This window comes from Carcharodon carcharias, chromosome 2 (genome assembly GCF_017639515.1).
Source record: "Carcharodon carcharias isolate sCarCar2 chromosome 2, sCarCar2.pri, whole genome shotgun sequence".
NCBI classification, from domain to species: Eukaryota; Metazoa; Chordata; class Chondrichthyes; order Lamniformes; family Lamnidae; genus Carcharodon; species Carcharodon carcharias.
In genome coordinates, this window is record NC_054468.1 from 62,108,040 (window position 1) to 62,126,935 (window position 18,896).

An 18,896-nucleotide genomic window follows, 5' to 3' on the forward strand; every position below is an offset into this window, starting at 1 on the left:
AAATTTGTTAAAAGCCATTGTGAAACAAAGCATTTATCATTGCGAACAACATCTTGTCCACAGAACACTCCCCCATGAAATCTGCCTAGATGGTTTCAGATATCAGCATTGTAGCTTTAGCATTATACAACTTTATTATTTTAACATCATTTTCACACCAATCAAAAGATCAAAATTAAAGGTTTAGCTAAACATTGTTAAACATTCTGTTACCCTTTGGAAACTTAATATAAAATTGAAATAAGAAAACCAAGAAAGTGCCATCATCACAGACTTTATTGATTTAATGAACTAAAATGATGTACTTAGTACAATGTCAAGTGTATTTAAACAAAAATCAACGAAATTAAATTCATTTTTTATGATTATTTCAAATATTGGCTATTTCATTTATTGACCCAGCAAGCACTAGATCTAAAACCAACAGTACGTTCAAAAGGGAACCAGGTTGTTACAAAATAACAGAATTATTATATATGGATATATATAATATATATATGAAGCTTACTCTGGATACAAAAGAAATCCTGTAAATGTACTGTCATCATCATTGCTGGCAAAAATGCCATTCCAGTCTCGAGTTATCATCAACCAGATTTCATCATTGGGTTTTAATTTAAGAATAACCATCCCAGATGCCTGATCTATATCCTGACCAAAAATTGCATCTCTACTCTTCAAGATCCGAGTACCATTTTTTACCAGGCTAACTCTTATAGGTCTACTTCTCACAGTCAATTGGTATGAAAACAGATAAGCACCTCCAATTCTGCAGCGGAATTTTCCAGTTTCTGGATTGTAGGCATTTTGATCATTGTAGAAAGTTTTTTCAAATTTTATTGGGGTACCAACTGGAGGAAAGGACTTACTCGGCAATAATGCCACACTAAATGCAGATGGTATGACCTTTGTATCCTCTCCTTTGTTTCCTGGCAAACCCCTTAGTCCTCGACTACCCCTTCGCCCACGAGGACCTCTGCTGCCATCTCTTCCTTTTGGCCCTAATGATCCTTTTGGTCCCAGTGGTCCTCGGTCCCCCTTTTCTCCTTTTTGTCCTTCATTTCCCTTTTCACCACTCAATCCATCATTTCCATTAACGCCATCATTCCCTGGCTCCCCTTTTTCTCCTTTGTCACCTTTGTCACCTTCTTTCCCCGAATCTCCATGATCACCCTTCTCCCCAGTGTCCCCACATTCTCCTTTTTCTCCTACATCTCCTCTCTCACCTTTCTCACCTTTTTCTCCTGTTAACCCCATTTTGCCAACATTGCCCTGCTCCCCTTTTTCTCCTTTGGTGCCATTTTCACAGGGACCTCCCTTATCTCCTTTATCTCCTTTAAATCCTGGAAAACCAATGTTCCCTTTATCGCCTTTTGCTCCTTGCTCACCTGAAAAAAAAGCACAACAGAAGTTAAGCATATTTCTGACCAGCCATTTTTAAAATTTCTTCATAGGATGTGCCGTCACTAGAAGCCATTTATAGTTCCTCCTTAATAGCCCTTGAGAAGGTGGTGGTGCGCCTCCCACTCAAAACCACTGCAGTCCATGTGGTGTTGGTACACCCACAGTGGCATTAGGTAGGAAATTCCAGGATTTCGATCCAGCAACAATGCAGAAACTGATTAATTTCCAAATCAGTATGGTGTATGACTTGGAGGGAAACTTGCAAGTGGTGGTGTTCACATGACCTGTTGCCCTTATGCTTCTAGATCAGACCCCAGCAAACCACAGCCCATGAAATCTTCTAATCTGACTGACAGCTGCACAAAGGAAAGCACACAAGGTGCACGGTGGGCACAATGCGAGCCAAGTGCGCATGAGCAACTGCTCCTGGCATCTGGCCAATGCACATCAAGAGTACAGTGAAAATAAAATGCAGATTCTGGAGAGATCCAAAGGAAGTACTTCAAGGTCAATAGGAGGTACTTAGTTGGAGATGCCTCGTGATTGGATGCCAGAGCTGGGCTTTTCTTGGGAGCGCATGTGGCTGCCATTTTAATGTAGTCGATCCCACCTGAGGAGCAGTGAGAGCAGCACAAGGTAAGTGTGCATTCAAAATTACTTATTAGATTACTGCAGTTTTGACTTGCTTTTTTGATTTTGCAAGTATATGCACTGTAATTTTAAAACTCCAACTTATTTTTCACTTAGGTTTCAATACTCTTTATGAAAAGTCAAGGCAACTCATATAGTTTTATTTCCTCATTTTTCTCATTCCCTCACTGAAGGTTCTGATTCTTGCTGAGGTCTGGTGCCATGGGTGCTGACAGTCCAGGATTTGAATTGGGACCTTCAGGTCTGTATTAACATAGTAATACACTGAGGAATGTCTTCACACACTAGAATGGTTATGTATTTATAGTCTGTTTAATAATTTAGAACTGTATGTATGTGCTGTCAACTTTTTACTTTGTAAATTCCTTTAGCCATATTTATCATGGTACCAGGGATGTGAAACTTCAGCGTCATGCTCAGTAAAGGTACGTCATATTCATAACTTTTCACATAGACTGAGCTTGTATGGAAACTTCTGGAACTGTCTTATTTATTTAAAATGGACACTATTGAACTATTAAGATGGCTGCCAAGGGGTCAGGTGACCTTCTCTTATTCAACACAGCCTATCAAGTTTCCAGGAAGTTCTGAATTGAATATCTGGAATGGACATACAAAGACAAATGCTATCTGTGGAATTTACGCCTGCTGTTGTTCGGTGTTAACTCAAAACACAGAGCCAGTGGGTTCCTAGAATCTATGTATCCAGGTTTTCAATTCAACAAAGGAAAGCTGTTGAAACCAGTTATCCAAAAGTTAAGTGTGAAAGACTATGTCCTATTTTATATGAATTGCCTTTTAGCTTTAAACTACCCTGGGTAGACAATGGCCATTGACCATGTGATCAAAGCTGCCTTCTGATACTGAGATCCTTTATTATACCAATACCAGTAGAGGCCAGGGCAGACTACAGAAGAACACCAACAAGACAACAACGGCAGAGAAAGGTGTGCCATCTTTGCCTTTTCAGAGCCATCAATCCTCAGCCAATCTGAGAACCAGACTCTGAAACAAACCGCAAGTCACCAAACAGTCTAAGTACTTAACCTGTTCCAGTTTCAACGTTCACCTGAGAACCAACCTCCTAGACAGTAAATTGCAAGAAACCTCACAATCTACTGTGAATCATTCACTTCACAAGGTCCTCATTTCAACTTTAAATTATCAAACCCAGTAATGAAACCATAGGCCTGCCTTGTGGGAAACGGAAATCATAAATCAGAGACTGAATTAACTGTGATCTGTAAAACTGCACCATCTTTATCTGTATCAATCTTTGTGTGTGTGTGTGTGTGTGTGTGTATGTGTGTATATACGTGCGCATGTACACCTGCATGAGACCGAGTGGATGATGCTGCAGTAATTTGGGATAAGTGTGAGAATGAATAATCTTCTTTATTTTAAATTCATGAAAACTTGTTGCTGAATTATTTAACTGGAATACACATTCCAAGGGTGAGAAAAGTCAGACTTCTTTCCATACAAAACATACTGATTGTGGACAGTAAGAAAGCAAACACATTCTCTCCGTGACATCGGTGAAGTGGGGTGATCAGGAAAGCTAGGTTGTTCTCCTTAGCACAGAGAAAGTTAGGGGTAAATTTAATGGAGAGGATTTCAAAATCATGAAGGCTATTCATTAGGTAAGTAAGGTGAAAATCTTTCTGGTGGCAAAAGGATTAGGAAGACAGATCTAACATAATTGGCTAATGAACTAGAAGGTAGCAGATTTGTAGGCCCAGCAAAAACTTGATCTATAATTCTGCTGGTGGGCCGGAGATTAAAGGATTGAAACATAAATGCTGCCAGCTGCAGTGTCTGAAGATCTTCACAAGCAATCTCAGTTTAACACTTTGAGGTAGACATCTCAATAATTGGTTTGCTTACGCACTTCTGAAAATTAGAGTTGAAAAAGCATCTTCTGTTTCTGCCAGAGGTACAGTTAAGGTGTGCATTTTTAGAAGAAGGACAATGAATCTAATAGAAATTGTAGAGTGTCCAGTTTTAGATTAGGGTCTTATGTTTTGAGAAAATTGAAAATTAGGCATGTGTTCCCCAACAGGTGTGGAATAGATTACATATACATTTTGTAGCATCTCTTTTAGAATATGCTATGAGGTTATTAAATCACAGCTCCAGGAATGCGAGGTAGAGAGAGTATATAGATCAGTGTACTCCCCACAAGGTGTGGTGACTGCCTTTTGGTCTCTCCACATTTTCTTCCTCTTACTGTTTTTCCCTTGGTTTTGCAACACCATATTGTAGATAATAGTAAAGCTGCATTTATATTGACAAGGCAAAAGCAAAATACTGCAGATACTGGAAATTTGAAATAAAAACAGAAAATGCTGGAAGTACTCAGCAGGTCAGGCAGCATCTGTGGTGAGACAAAAAGAGTGACCCTGGACTTTGATTTCATTATAAAGAGAGGTGACCTACTGCAAAGTTCACATTAAGCCAGGAGGGTGTGAAAAAGAGGGTATATTTGGTTTCATTATTGTATGTAATGCATCCTTATGATGGTATAGTTATCATAATAATAAAAGTTTTATGTTTATTTGTACAAAAAAAATCTCATTATTATAAGGGTTCATTTCTTGCGCCTTTACGGATGCCCCATGAGTGCTCCCATACAGCTTTCATAATCGGATGTGCACAAAAAATTTGCTCATCGCTATTCTAGATGGTAAGCGGTTGCGGGATTGAAGAGTGCCGCTAAAGAAGATTTAGTGGGTCGCTGCAGTATATCATGTAACTGGAACACGCTGTGGCAGTGGAGGGAGGGAATGTTTAAGGTGATGGATGGGGTGCTAATCAAGTGGGCTCCTTTGTCTTGGATGGTGTTGAGACTCTTGAATGTTGTTGAAGCGGCACTCAACTAGGTAAGTGGGGGAAATTCCATCACACTTTTGACTTGTGCTTTGTAGATGGTGGACAGGCTTTGGGGAGTCAGGAGGTGAGTCACTTATCACAGGATACCCAGCTGTTGAGTAAAGTGTCTAGTCAGTGGTGACCCCCAAGATGTCGAGGGTGGGAATTCAATTAATGCCATTAAATGTCCTGGAGAGGTGATTAAACTCTCTCTTGTTGGAGATCATCACTGCAAGGCACTTGTGTGGCACGAATGTTATTTATTACTTATTAAGCTAAGCCTGGAATTATGTCCAGGTCCTGCTGCATGCAGGCAATCCCTAAATATACTACCCTGTGCAGATTAATGAAGTTAAATCATTGTAGTTAATTGTTTAAATACCTATGTGGAAGCCAAATAGGTCACTTATTCTACCAAGAACATCATTATTACACATACATCTTCAGAAATGCATCATTATTCATATAAATCATTAAGGAATACATCCTTACATAAATAAAATAATTTGAACCTATGTGGTGTTAGAGTCTAAAGCAGGTGTTGTATATGATGTTTGATGATCTAGAAGTGGTGTTTTCACTCCTCTTTACTGATAAACTAAAGCATCAAAATTATTAAGCTGCTCTTAAGTTTTATTAAATGCAAGCCCACCAGCTGTGATTAATGTTTTCTTTAAAATTGAATCCAAAACCATGAGGAGTCTAGTCTCATGCATGAAACCGAAAGCATCACTGAGGATTTATTTAGCACTCCATCAAGTAAAAGTCAAGAACAGGATACTAAAAAGATGATGCATCCGGCTATCCCGCTGAAGCCAGTGCTGCTGGTCCTAACATTGGGCTGAACCTTAAGTGCAGGTTGGGGTTGGGATCGAAGGACGGGCCCACATTTTTTGCTGCAGGAAGTGTTCCGGATCGGCATACAATCCTGAGCCTTTTTTGAAGAGACCAGGTGTGGTTTGGAACGGCTACCCACCTGCAAGCAGCAGGTAGCAAATTGAGGGAAATTAGAGCCGATAGGCCCCAATACCCACGCCAACTGGGATCTCCAGTTGGCAATGTGGGCAAAAAATAGCGACCTCGATCAGGACATGGAAACCATGCAAAGATCAGGTCAGGAAAGGACAAGGGTGTTATACTTCATCCTGTGCCCCCACCTGTATGGCAATTGGCCATGCCGTGGAGGGGTTGCTCCTCAAAATTCATTACCAGACAGCAGTAGCATTTCTAAATATGAAACCTTTGCTTCCAAGGGCAGCTCCATGTTAAGGTGCCCTCTCTCTCTCTCCATCAGGAATCAGCAGCCCCCAACTCGGCCAGTGGGATTGCCAATGTGTCAATGCTGGAGAGCATCCTATTGGCCCTCCAACCTCCAGTGCCCACCTGCAATCCACAAGCTCCCTCTCTGCTACTAAAATGGCCTGACCATGTAAAGCAGGTTTTCCAAAGCCATGGGTCGTGACTCCCAGTTGGGCCATGGAGCAAGAAATTGGGGTCACGATTGGGATCAGCTGTGAGGCCCCATCAAAGGCCTGATTTTTTTTTCTGGCCATTATTCACGGCAAGGGGAGGGGAGACTGCCTCCAGGTGACCCCTTGCATGACAGGGTCACATCAATCAACGGGAATCCCAATTGTGAGGCCAGCAAATGGGGAAGGCAGATCATGCTGCAGTTGGAGGTTTGGGATGAGATGGGGTAAGGAAGGAGCCCCAGTGTAGAGAGTTCCAAAACCCCTGATTCACCTAGGGCTTCTCTAATCCGCAGCTCAACAGCGTAACTGAGAGTCATTCTGATAACTGCCAGCAACTTGCTCTAACACCATGGACAATTTTTAATATAGATCTTCTACCTCCAGCATGAGCCTTCTGACGCTATTGCAAATGCAAAACAAGATGGTAAGGAATGTGCTCATAATTACGATGAGACTTTCCTTGAGTGTGGGTTTGTGAGTGTTTCAGTAAAATCTGAAGAAAATCCAAAATGCCTCAGTTGTCTCAAGTGCTGTGAAGTGAAAGCCCGAAGCCAAATCAGCTTAAGCAGCACTTGGATACTATTCACAAGGATTATATCTGGAAACCACAATCAATTTTCCAATGTCAAAAAGAAGAACTTTCGCAGCAACAAGTTCAGTTTAAGAGGTGCTTCACCGCCTCTGAACAAGCTCAAAGAGCATTTTTTAAGGCTAGCTAACAGTTTGCAGGGGCAAAAAAGCGTCACACGATTGCAGAAACATAATTTTAACCATATTGACTGTAGCAGGTAAAATCAATGTTTGAGGAGGCGGAAGCAAATAGACCTGGAGCTGTGCCCCTCTTAAACAACATCATCAAGCGAAGAATTGAGGTAATTGCAGCTGATGATCCACGCTGGTGGAACACCTGAAGCGCACATCTGCTTTTGTTCTTCAAGTTGATGTGAGCACTAAAGGGTGCAATGCACTCATATGGCTTTTGTGCACAACATGTGGGAGAATAACGTTCTTGAAGATTCTCTGTTCTGTCTCCCACTCCCTGATGGTACAGGGAATATTCAGTGTGTTACAGGGATACACGGAGCACCATCAGTACAAAATCCAAACATTATTGAATCCAAAGCCATGAGGAGATGGGTCTTATGCATGAAACCTGAAGCATCGTTGAGGATTTATTTGACACTTAAATGGAGTAAAAATCAAGAACAAGATACTGGAAAGACGATGCATCCAGCTATCCTGCTGAAGCCATCCTGCCAGTATTAGTATTCCCAATATTGGGCTGAATTTTAAAAGCACGTTGAGCTCAGGATTGGAAGATGATGCTCCAGCTATGAGCAGGGCACAAATCAGGCCTGTGTGCTTTGCTGAAGAGCGTTGCTCCATCTGCTGTTTTGACTCACTGCATGATTCACAGGGAACTAAAGAACCAAGCAAAGAGCATGAGGTAGAATCTTATCTATGACGGGTGGGCTGGGCAGGAGTGGGCGGGGGCAGGCGCAGAGCCGATCGCCACCCGCAGTCAACTGCATGCCACCATTTTACACCAATTAAGGCCTGCTACCTGTGTTGGCGGGGGGAGGAGAGAGAGTCAGGACCTTTGCTCTTTCGCACAGAGAGGCATGGAGCTGCCTCAGGGAAATTAAGTGGATAATAAAAGTTTTTGAAAAATAAAGTAAAAAATTATTTAAACATGTCCCATCATGTGACAGTGTCACATGAGCTGGGACATGTTTGTGAAGTTGACAAAATGTATTTATTAATTTTATAAAACCTTCAGGAAACCTCATCCCTCCCGTAGATGAGGTTTCCTGGAAAACGTGAAGGCCACTTGGGCTCTTCGCCTGCCCACCAACCTTAAGGTTGGATGGGCAGCATTGTTAATAGGGTAAATTGCTTTCTTAATGGCTTTAGTAGGCCGTTGACAGTTCAGCAGGCGCTTAGCCATCTCCAGCACGTGCCCACCAAACGCAATATCAAAATGACGCACGATGACATTAGGACAAATGCCCGACGTCATCTCGCGCCATTTGACACATCAGCGTGTCAGGCCCACCCCTACATGCTGACTGCAATATTCTGCCCAAGGCGAAGTATTGAAGCAAGTCACATCAATTGTGAACTCACTAAACATCCCCCAGTTCATGCATGTCTGTTTGCAAAACTGTGTGAAGACATGGGTCTGATCATGATGTAATGTTGTTTCATACTGAGGTCCACTGGCTGTCAAGAGGAAGGGTACTGCTGTATGGTTTTTGAGCTGAGGGATCATCTGACTGCATTTACAATGGACTGCAAACAAACAGCATTCATTGATTTTCTCTGTGTCCAAACCCAGATTTGCCACCTTTTTTATGTCATGGACATATTTGGGAAATTAAATGAACTGAATGCAAACATGCAAAGAAAGAACTCAAACATTCTTCAAACGGGTGATCAAATTTTAGCATTCATGAAGAACATTGTATCTTGGAAGAGTAATTTGCTGAAGTTGAACTCTAAGTCTTTCCCCGAATTTTCCAAGTTCTGTTTGACAATGAAAGTGTAATGTCCCACTCATGTGATGACCAATCATTTTAGCCACCTGGGGGCGCACTTTGCATCCTTTTTCCTCGATTTGGATGTGACAAGTTCAATTGGGTCCAAAACCCCTTTCAACGTCAGCTTGAAGACCTGGATTTGACTGCAGCTGAACCCTATTGAAATTTCAGAATCGATTTTTACATAAAACAATTTCTAGAGCTTCTCTGACAAAATTCTGACTCACTGTGAAGACTAACTGTCCTGACATTGCACTACATGCATTGAAAGTGATGGTTCCTTTTGCTAGCACATATTTGTGTGAATCTAGATTTAGTACGCTTGCCTGCATCAAATCTCGACATTGATCAACCTTGGATGTCACATCGAAGTATCAACCACATTGCCAGATTTTGAGAGAATGTGTCGCAACATGCATGCCCATGTGTCTCATTAGGCCAGTGAGTACATAAAATAACATTTTCACAAGATAGTTTCAAAAACTCAGATTTTCATATGTATACCATGTATTGTATTTTTATCTTTAATGTGTGAATTTTACTAATTGAGTACTGACTGTTGCTATGCTGCTGTTCTGTTTTTGTTGGTATCAGGGGTCAAGCCAATTTTCAAATATTAAAATGGGGCTACATTGGAAAAATAATTTTGGAAGTACCGCTTTAAAGATCTAGGCAGACGTGGTTAGAACACGGAACTGTTCTGACTTTGGGTTCTTGATCCCGGACTGAAAATCCAGCCCAATTGTCTCCAAGTGATGTGATGGGTAGACCTATTTGTCTGATGTAATAAATAAATTCAACCAGCTCCTAATGGAATTCTCACCTCTATCAGGTGCCCACATGGGAGGGGAAGTATACAATGGCAGTGGCAAGTTACCCAGATCCCTGTCAGTGCACCAGATCAGCAAGTTATTCAAGGTGGTATTTAGTACAATATAATACCAATGCAAATCCCTAAAAAGCAAATCCCGTTTACAGTCAAGCAACCTTGTCAATACTGCATGTGAGGTGAGACACAGTATTAAGCTAAAGCAAGTGGCTGGCACAAATGCCAGGCACATCAGTAATCCAGGAGGCTGTTAAAAATATAGAAAACAATACAGGCATACAAAGAAAACAGTAACTTGACATTTTAAGTACCAGGGATTAATTAATTTCTGGTAGCACTCCCAAGCTGGATAACTGAAATAGAATATAGAAGGCAGCAGGAGCAGCTGGGGTGCATCTTCTTAAATAAAAGCAGGGCCGAGAATAATCTGTTCATGGAATCAGCTAGGCAGTAGCAGAGTCAGCTGGTGTGTATTGTGTATCACAGGAAAGTATTCAAAGAAAAGGAACAGATACAGAAAACAAGAAAAGTGAATGCAGAAACTGTAAGGGGAGCAGCAGAAGTGAGGTCAGAAGAGTAAGCAACTAAGCATAGCAATTATATTCAGAAAGTAGAATCAACCAATGTGTGAGTGTAGAAAACTTAAAAACTAAGAAAGTGCAAGATTGAATATAGTTGCTGGAAGAAAATGTTGCATAGGAATCAGAGAGATTATCAAGAAGGATGATTGCAGAAAAGTGAGGGACAATTCCAGTGTGAGGAATCCATTGGCAGTTTCAGGGTGTGAGCACCGGAATAAGACAGAGAGCAGGCTACCAGTTGAGTTTGGAAATCTAAGAGAGTGTGTCAAGCACACAAAAGTAGCTGAGGTTGAGAAACAGAGCCAAACAAGGACACAGCTGAGATGGGTGTTTGCAGGGAACTCTGGGTATAGGACTGAGTTTCACAAAGATCACCAAAAGCATAAGCTCTGAGGGCTGAAATTTCAAGTCTCCTGTTTATCATATAGTTCTTCACCAATAGGTATTGAATTATATTATCAGCCACTGGATCAGATAAATGTACAACAAACCAGCCTGCAGAGTTTACAGTTTCAGGGAAATATCAGAAAATGGAACCACACATAAATAGACACCAGATGAACAACTTTACATCCGTATTATTGACAGCTTTAAATTATAAGATGCTTAATTGTGAATTGAATACTTTGTTTGTGATTAGGGGCTAATGAATAGGGGTGAATTTAAGCTAATCTGCAGGGGGATGGGATCCTGAAAAGTAGTTCAGTGGGGAGAGAAGCTGAGATGGAATTAGAAGTTATAACACTAGTGAGTCTAGAAGGCAGAGGAAACAAACACTAGATAAGAAAGAGTTTAGCAAGGCTAAATGGAATACATTTTAATACAAGGAGCCTGAGGAATAAGGCAGACGAGCTGAGAGCACAGTTAGGCACTTGGGAGTATGATATCATAGCTATGGCTTGGCAGCTCAACATTCCTGGTTTTAGGGTATTCAGGGATAGAGAGGGGAATAGAAGAGGAGGGGGAATCACAATATTGATTAAAGAATCAATTATAGCAGTGAGGTGGGATAATATCTTGGAATGATTATCAAATGAGGCCATATAGGTAAAAGTTAAAAACACAAAAGGAGCAAACACAATGTTGAGAGTGTGCTATAGGCCCCCAAACAGTCAGAGAGAGATAGAGGATCAAATATGTAATAAAATTTCAAAGACGCGTAAGAATAATAAGGCAGTAATATTAGGGGATTTTAACTACCCAAATACTAACTGGGATAGTTTTAGTATGCACGGTAGGAAGGGAGCAAAATTCTTAAGTTGTATCCAGGAGAACTTTTTTAGCCAGTACATAGAAAGCCAAGAAAGGGAGGGGACAGTTCTAGACCTAATATTCAGAAGTGAGCCCAAGCAGGTGGAAGGCATATCAGTAGGGGAGCATTTTGATGGTGACCATAACTTGATTAGATTTAGGATAGTTATGGAAAAGGATAAGGTTGGGCTGGGAATTTAAGTTCTAAACTGGGGAAAGGCTAATTTTAATTAGATGAGATGCAATTTGGCCCAAGTGGACTTGCAGATAAAACTGTGTCAAAGCAGTGGGAGGCATTCAAGGAGGAAATAGCAAGAGTATGGAGCAAATATGTTCCCACAAAGACAAAGGGGAGGACAAAGTCTGGAGAATCCTGGATGTCAAGAGACATAAAGGTTAGGATTAAAGTAAAAAAGAGAAGCTTATGGCAGATACCGAGGGCTCTATATGGCAGAGTCTGTAAAGGAGTATAAGAAATGCAGGGGGGATCTTTGAAAGGAAATTAGGAAAGCTAAGAGAGTGCCTGAGAAAGCATTGGTGGGTAGAATAAAGGAAAATCCAAAGGGGTTTTTTAAATATATAAAGAGCAAGAGAATAACTAGGGAAAGAGTAGGGCCAATTAGGGACTACAGAGGTAATCTGTGCGCGGACCTGGAAGACATGGGTACAGTCCTCAATGAATACTTTGCTTCGGTCTTCACAATGGAGAAAGATGATGCAGGTATAGACATCAGGGTGGAGGACTGTGAAATATTAGAGGAAATTAACATGGAGGAGGATTTAGCAGCCTTAAAAGTGGTTAAATCCACAGGCCCAGATGAGGTTTATCCTCATATTAAGAGGCTGTTGAGGGAGGCAAGGGAGGAAATATTAGGGGCCCTGGCAATAATTTTCAAATCCTCACTGGCCACAGGTGAGGTGCCAGAGGATTGAAGGACTGTTAACGTTGTCCCATTATTAAAAAAGAGAGGAAGGGACAGATCAGGAAATTGCCAGTCAGTCTAATCTCAGTAGTGGGGAAGTTACTAGAAAGAATTCTGAGGGACAGAATATATCTGCACTTGGAAAGACACGGACTAATCAGGGATAGTCAGCATGGATTTGTTAAGAGAAGGTTGTGTTTGACAAATTTGATTGAATATTTTGCGGAGGTAACCAGAAATGTTGACGAGGGTAATGCATTTGATGTGGGCTACATGGACTTCAGCAAGACTTTTGATAAGGTCCCTCATGACTGACTGGTCAAGAAAGTAAGAGCCCATGGGATCCAAGGCAAAGCGGCACATTCAACCGAAAATTAGCTGAGAGGCAGGAAGCAGAGGGTGATGGTAGAGGGATGTTTCTGTGACTGGAAGTCCGTTCCCAGTGGGGTTCCACAGCACCTCTTTGCTGGGGCCTTGCTGCTTGTGGTGTAACATAAGTGATTTGAGTTTAAATGTAGGGGGTATGATCAAGAAGTTCGTGGATGACACAAAATTTGGTACAGTGGTAAATAGTGAGGAAAATAGCTGTAAATTGCAGGAGGATATCAATGGACTGGTCAGGTGGGCAGAGCAGTGGCAAGTGGAATTCAACATGGAAAAGTGCGAGGTAATGCACTTGGGGAGGGCTAACAAGGCAAGGGATTACACTATGAATGGTAGGACCCTGGAAAGTACTGAAGATCAGAGGGGCCTTGCTGTGCATATCCACAGATCCTTGAAGGTAACAGGGCAGGTAGATAAGGTGGTTAAGAAAGCATATGGGATACTTGCCTCTATTAGCTGAGGCATAGGATACAACAGGAGGTAATGCTGGAACTGTATAAAACACCGCTTGGGCCACAACTGGAGTTCTGCATGCAGTTCTCGTCACCACATTATAGGAAGGATGTGATTGCACTGGAGAGGGTGCAGAGGAGATTCACCAGGATGCTGCCTGGGATGGAGGGTCTGAGCTATGATAAAAGATTGGGGTTGTTTCCATGGAGCAATGAAGGTTGAGAGGTGACCTGATAGAGGTGTATAAGATTAGAAGGGACATAGATAGGGTGGATAGGAAGGTGCTTTTTCCATTAGTAGAGGGGTCAATAACCAGGAGGCACAGATTTAAGGTAAGATGTAGAAGGCTAAGATGGGAGTTGAGGAGAAATTTTTTCATCCAGAGGGTGGTGAGAGTCTGGAATTCACTGCCAGGAAGGGTAGTTGAGACAGAAACTCTCGCAACATTTAAGAAGTGTTTAGATATTCACTTGCATTGCCATAGCCTCCAGGGCTATGGGCCAAGTGCTGGAAAATGGGATTAGTGTAGTCAGATCTTTGTTGACCAGTGCAGACATGATGGGCTGGATGGCCTTCTTCTGTGCTGTAAATGTCTATGAGTCTATAATGGTGCATTATTCATAAAAATGTTATTTTTTTAGTGGAAAAATATAAATAAATAAGGCAAATGCAGTAAATAACCTTTTAACAGATTTACTGTCCTACCATCTATTACAGTCAAAATTCCTCAAAAAGAGCCACTGGCCTTATTTGATATTTTGCATGCTAATATTACAAATATTAGACTATACAAGCTAGTCTTGTAAGCAGATCATTAAAAACCTTGTTATGTGTAAGCAACATGTACCTTGCCATACCTTTTTCGCCAGGTTTTCCAATAAATCCTGGAAGTCCATCAAATCCATCTAGACCACGATCTCCTTTTGGTCCTGAACAGCAACAATTACTTATTTTAAAATATACATTAAGTATCAATTTTTGGAAAATTTAATTTGTCTTTGTAATTTGAATAAAGTAACCAAAGTTCAACAATAATATGAGAGAATAACTTTTAACAAAATCAGGATAGTGGGGTAAGAGCCATTTCAGTTGGAGGTAAGAAGAAATGTCTTCACTCAGAAATTGTGAATCCTTGGAATTCGCTATCCCAGTTGGTTGTGGAGGCTCAGTCATCGAGTGTATTCAAGATTGAAAGCAATAAGGGAATCAAGTGATATGGAGATCAGGCAGAAAGTGGAGTTGAGGTCAAGGATCAGCTGTGATCTTATTAAATAGAGCAACAGGCACGAGGGATCGAATAGCCTACTCTTGTTCCTATTTCTTATGCACAAATGCTGTTTACTATTTATCAGTAGTAAATAGTCATTAATATTGATTCCCTCTTTGAACTATATTGTGTTTGAATTGGTCAAATCATGGACCGAGGAATTACTATCCAGCTCACCTTTTTCTCCGATAGCACCCTTTATGCCAGCTGGTCCTGGGGATCCAGGGAGACCTGCTATCCCCTGGTCCCCTTTTTCACCTGGAGACCCTAAGAAAGATGAAAAATAACAACTGTTGAATTGATGTGATTAAATTCAGTATCTATCTCATCTATAAACAGACTAAGCAGGAAATTTTATCAAACCATACTGCAACAAATGAATGACAAATATGATCATTCAAAGATGGTGTTGGATGAGACACCAATGAGATACTAATCCTGCTCCCTGCACATTAGAAAAAATCTAGCATTATTAAGTTACAAAACACATTTAAGTTAAAACTTTAGAAATGTTAACTATATTTATAGTTCTATGTGCCTATTTTGAATATCTACTTTGGCTTTAATTATATAAATTGTTTTGCTAAAATTTAAGAACACATTCCTAAGTGGAGCTTAATCATAAAGTGAGAAGCATAAGTGATTATTGCTCCTTGCTTTGATTTTCCTGGGGTACTTTTCCATATTGGACACTAATATGGTATTGTAAAAAATCAAAGATGCCATTTGCAATTTGGAATTACTCTTAATTGACTGCAAACTGGTTCTTCAGTTATCTTTGCCAGTGGTGTTTAAGTGTGTTGACAACTGCAGTTGCATTGCAGTGACTGTGCTGTTCAGTTCATGTCAGACAGTGTCGAGGTGGTAAAACTCTCACTGCAGTTGATGATGCTGTTCTGAAATTGAGGAGCATAAATAATAACACATAACTTGTGCTTTACCTTTCTTGGGAGTGCTTGGCAATGGTTGGCAAAAATGGGAAAAGCACCATCACTAAGAGCATAACAAAATCAATCAATTTTAGAAATAGATTTGTATCCCCAATTGTACTTTGAAGTTCCTAAAAATATTGATTAAACGTTCTCATCTTTTATTTTGCACTAAAACAAGTTGCCGAATGAAACCATGGACATAAGCTGAGAAAATTGGACTTGATCAGATATAAATGTAGAATATTGTCCCATTATAAACCTAATAGTAAATGTGAATGGAATATTTAGTAGTGCTTTAGGGGGCTAATAGTACAGCCTAGGTACAATAGTGCTGGAACTACTTCTTTAGATATCATGCACATCTGCATTGCTTTCTGCTGACCTCATCAATACAAATATATATTTGACACAGTTGGCACTCAGTGCACGAAGAATTGGGAGTTTCATAGGGGTGAAGATTTTGCTACCTTGTATCAGCAATTCCTGAAAAGGCCAAATGGTCACCTTTAAAGAAAAATTGTTTAAAATTTGCAAAATGCCCAGGAAGGTGCAGAGGCAGTCAGGGTCCAAAGTTTTGAAGCAACATGTAAGCTAAATTGTTCCAAAGCATTCATAAAGTTACACATAATGATTTGTCAACAGGAGAGTGGCAAAGGACTATAAAAATAGCTGCAGAGAAATAAAAAGGCAGCTTCTGGCACTGAATCAATCCCAAGAAACTATGTTCTAGAAATTTCCCTTACGTTACATAGTCCATGCGTGTGCTGTAGCTGGACCACTGTTCAAAAAAAATGTTGATTAAATTGAAAACCATAATACAATAAGCAACTGCTTTCTGGCTGTGTTATCACGAGCTGTGTTATCAGGAACACTGTGCACTGAATGCTTATGCAAACCTGAGAGCCCCATGATTTGGAACACTGATGACCAAAGCAATGCAGTGCGATTAGCCACAAGGCTTACGTTATTGCTCCTTGTGTTTTCAGATTGTTCCTTCATATAGTTTCAACAACATTTTCGGGAGCTGATGATAGTGACCATGATCATGGTGATACTACATACAGGCTCTAACAAGGAAGTACAGGGTTTATTGTACAATTCAACTATTGTGTCAACTTTACCTGCTTTTCCAGGCTCTCCCTGTTCACCCTTTTGTCCTGGTACAGGAGGGCAGCAGTCACAGCAGTTAAAAAGGAACTCATCGGAATCAATAGTAAAATTTCCATTATCTTCAAAAGGAGGCACAGTTGGGAAGGTGTCAAATAAACGGAGAGATGTTGACTTCAGTGTGGAACTTGCAGATGAAAGACCTGAATTATCAGTAGCAAGTTCTTCTGCAGGTACAGTTGAGGTTGGAAATGGAACTCCTGTAAAAACTTCATCTTTCTTAAATTCAGCTTTTGGCGGTGGTGTACTTTTTGCCACTAGTTGTGCTATGAAGAGGAACAACAGAAAGAGCTTTGTGTGCCATGGAAGGCTAAACATTCTTGCAGCTGAAAAAGATGAGTTAATATTTTAACAGTTCATGGAAACAAGAGATAAAAGAAATAACAATCCCATGTCAGACACCATAATAAAATCCACTTTTGTTTGCATTGTCAGAAGATTTTTTCATATAAAGAAAAGTTTATATGTGTACAGAATATGCAACTGTGATGTTCAAAAGTTCACTATCATTATGATAGGGCTCAAGGGATTCTGCAGCACATCCATCAACTTTCTGTGAGGGATGCCACATTGAGAGTTTCGACATAAATATTATGGTGCTCAATACAGATATACAGTAACCAGATGGACAAAACAGGCCAAATGACCTCCTTCTGTGCTGTAGCTGCTGTATGATTCTCTGTCTATATGGCCACCTTCCAAAAACCATGCAGGCCTATTCATGATCAGAATGCACAAAGAAAGCAGTGTTTAAACATGACCATAAATGCCATAATTGAACAATGAACAAAAGAGTAGCAGTGCCACCAAAACAAAAAAGTACCAACATTTTTCCATTTCACTACATTGATGGGCTGGTTTATCAATTTTCCTTGGAGGCAAGTACAGTAAGGGGCAGGCACTGAATATTGCATTCCCAGAAGGTGCCATTAGATCCCAATATCTCTGGAACATGGAGCAATTTTCAAATGGGAGGGCAGGGTGGGTGATTCAGGAACCCGCACGCCTTCAATTAAGTGATTGTTGAACTTGTTGATAAGCTCATTAAAAGACTCCAGAGAAGCAGTTTTAAATATTCAATTGGGAGGCAGGGAAAAAAGCAGCATCTGGGCCATGTCAGGGTGCAGCGGTTGTGAGCACAGTCAAGAGCCATGAAGGCAGATGGAAACACAGGTCAACATCTTGTGAAGTGGAGAATATTGCACATCTGCTCACTCAGTGGCACAGAGGAGCTGAGGGGCTTGCATTTGTGAACAGTGAGTGGCAGCATTCTTGACAGGGAGGTGAGGCTGCTGGCATTACTTGAGCAGCAGAGATTGGCAGAGGAAGCCCTGGTGAACAAATGAATGCCAGCTGACAGACTTAAAATGAAGCAGTTGCCCTGACACTGGGAAGAGTAATGAGGAATAGCTTCTGTAGATGTGTCTTATTGGTCAGGAGGAGACCAGAGAAGCACAGCAAGAGGAAGGCAATGCTACCCAAGACATCGGGAGCACCGGCCAAGCGACAGCTACCTGCAAATGACAGAGTGCCAGTACGATGAGAGACTGTGCCTATTCAGGCAGTTGGTCTGGATATTTGTGCTCTGGTCCACAATGACCTGATGCATCACAACCCCTTTGGTAGTCCCCCACTTGCAACTGTCAAGTCCACCATGGCACCGAATATTATGCAACCAGGTAATTCCAGGGATCAGCGGCAGACCTGGGAGACATTTCACAGTTCACAGCTCATCATGCTATCAGACAGGTCACAAATGCCCTATTCCAGAGGGCGGGAGACTATATTCATTTTGAGACAAATGTGTCAGCGCAGGGACAGTGGGCATTGGTCTTTGCCACCATTGATGGATTCCTCAGGTCAGGGGGCCATCAACTCACATAGCCATCAAGGCACCAACAGACAAGCCAGCCAAATTCCTCAACAGGAAATGTTTCCACTTAATGAATGCCCAGCTGGTCTGTGACCACAGGAAGCATATCTTGCATGTCTGTACCCAGTTCCTGGGCAGCTGTCATGATTCCTTTATCCTACAATTTTTTCAGGGGGAGGCGATGGTGTAGTGGCATTGTCCCTGGACTAGTTATCCAGAGACCCAGGGTAATGCTCTGGGGCAAAACAAAAACAGAATTACCTGGAAAAATTCAGCAGGTCTGGCAGTATCGGCGGAG

At 41.2% G+C, this 18,896-nt stretch overlaps 1 protein-coding gene across 1 annotated transcript; it reads right to left on the bottom strand.

Annotated features, from left to right (window-relative positions):
* Window positions 1–258: 258 nt before the first annotated feature.
* otol1b (otolin 1b) lies at window positions 259–17,170 on the bottom strand. Its single transcript, XM_041179011.1, has 4 exons — window positions 16,680–17,170; window positions 14,804–14,893; window positions 14,217–14,288; window positions 259–1,388 (listed from the first exon to the last, which is right to left on the bottom strand). Exons 1-4 carry the CDS (start codon window positions 17,041–17,043, stop codon window positions 505–507), a joined length of 1,410 nt encoding a protein of 469 aa, XP_041034945.1. The 5' UTR covers window positions 17,044–17,170; the 3' UTR covers window positions 259–504.
* Between the last annotated feature and the right edge of the window lie 1,726 nt (window positions 17,171–18,896).

Excerpts from the sequence above, each read along its gene's own strand:
- otol1b (XM_041179011.1), bottom strand. The coding sequence starts at position 17,043 with ATGTTTAGCCTTCCATGGCACACAAAGCTCTTTCTGTTGTTCCTCTTC. Across the intron at positions 14,289-14,803 it reads GGGTGCTATCGGAGAAAAAG|GACCAAAAGGAGATCGTGGT; the intron begins GTGAGCTGGATA and ends GTTGCTGTTCAG. Across the intron at positions 1,389-14,216 it reads TGGAAAACCTGGCGAAAAAG|GTGAGCAAGGAGCAAAAGGC; the intron begins GTATGGCAAGGT and ends CTTTTTTTTCAG.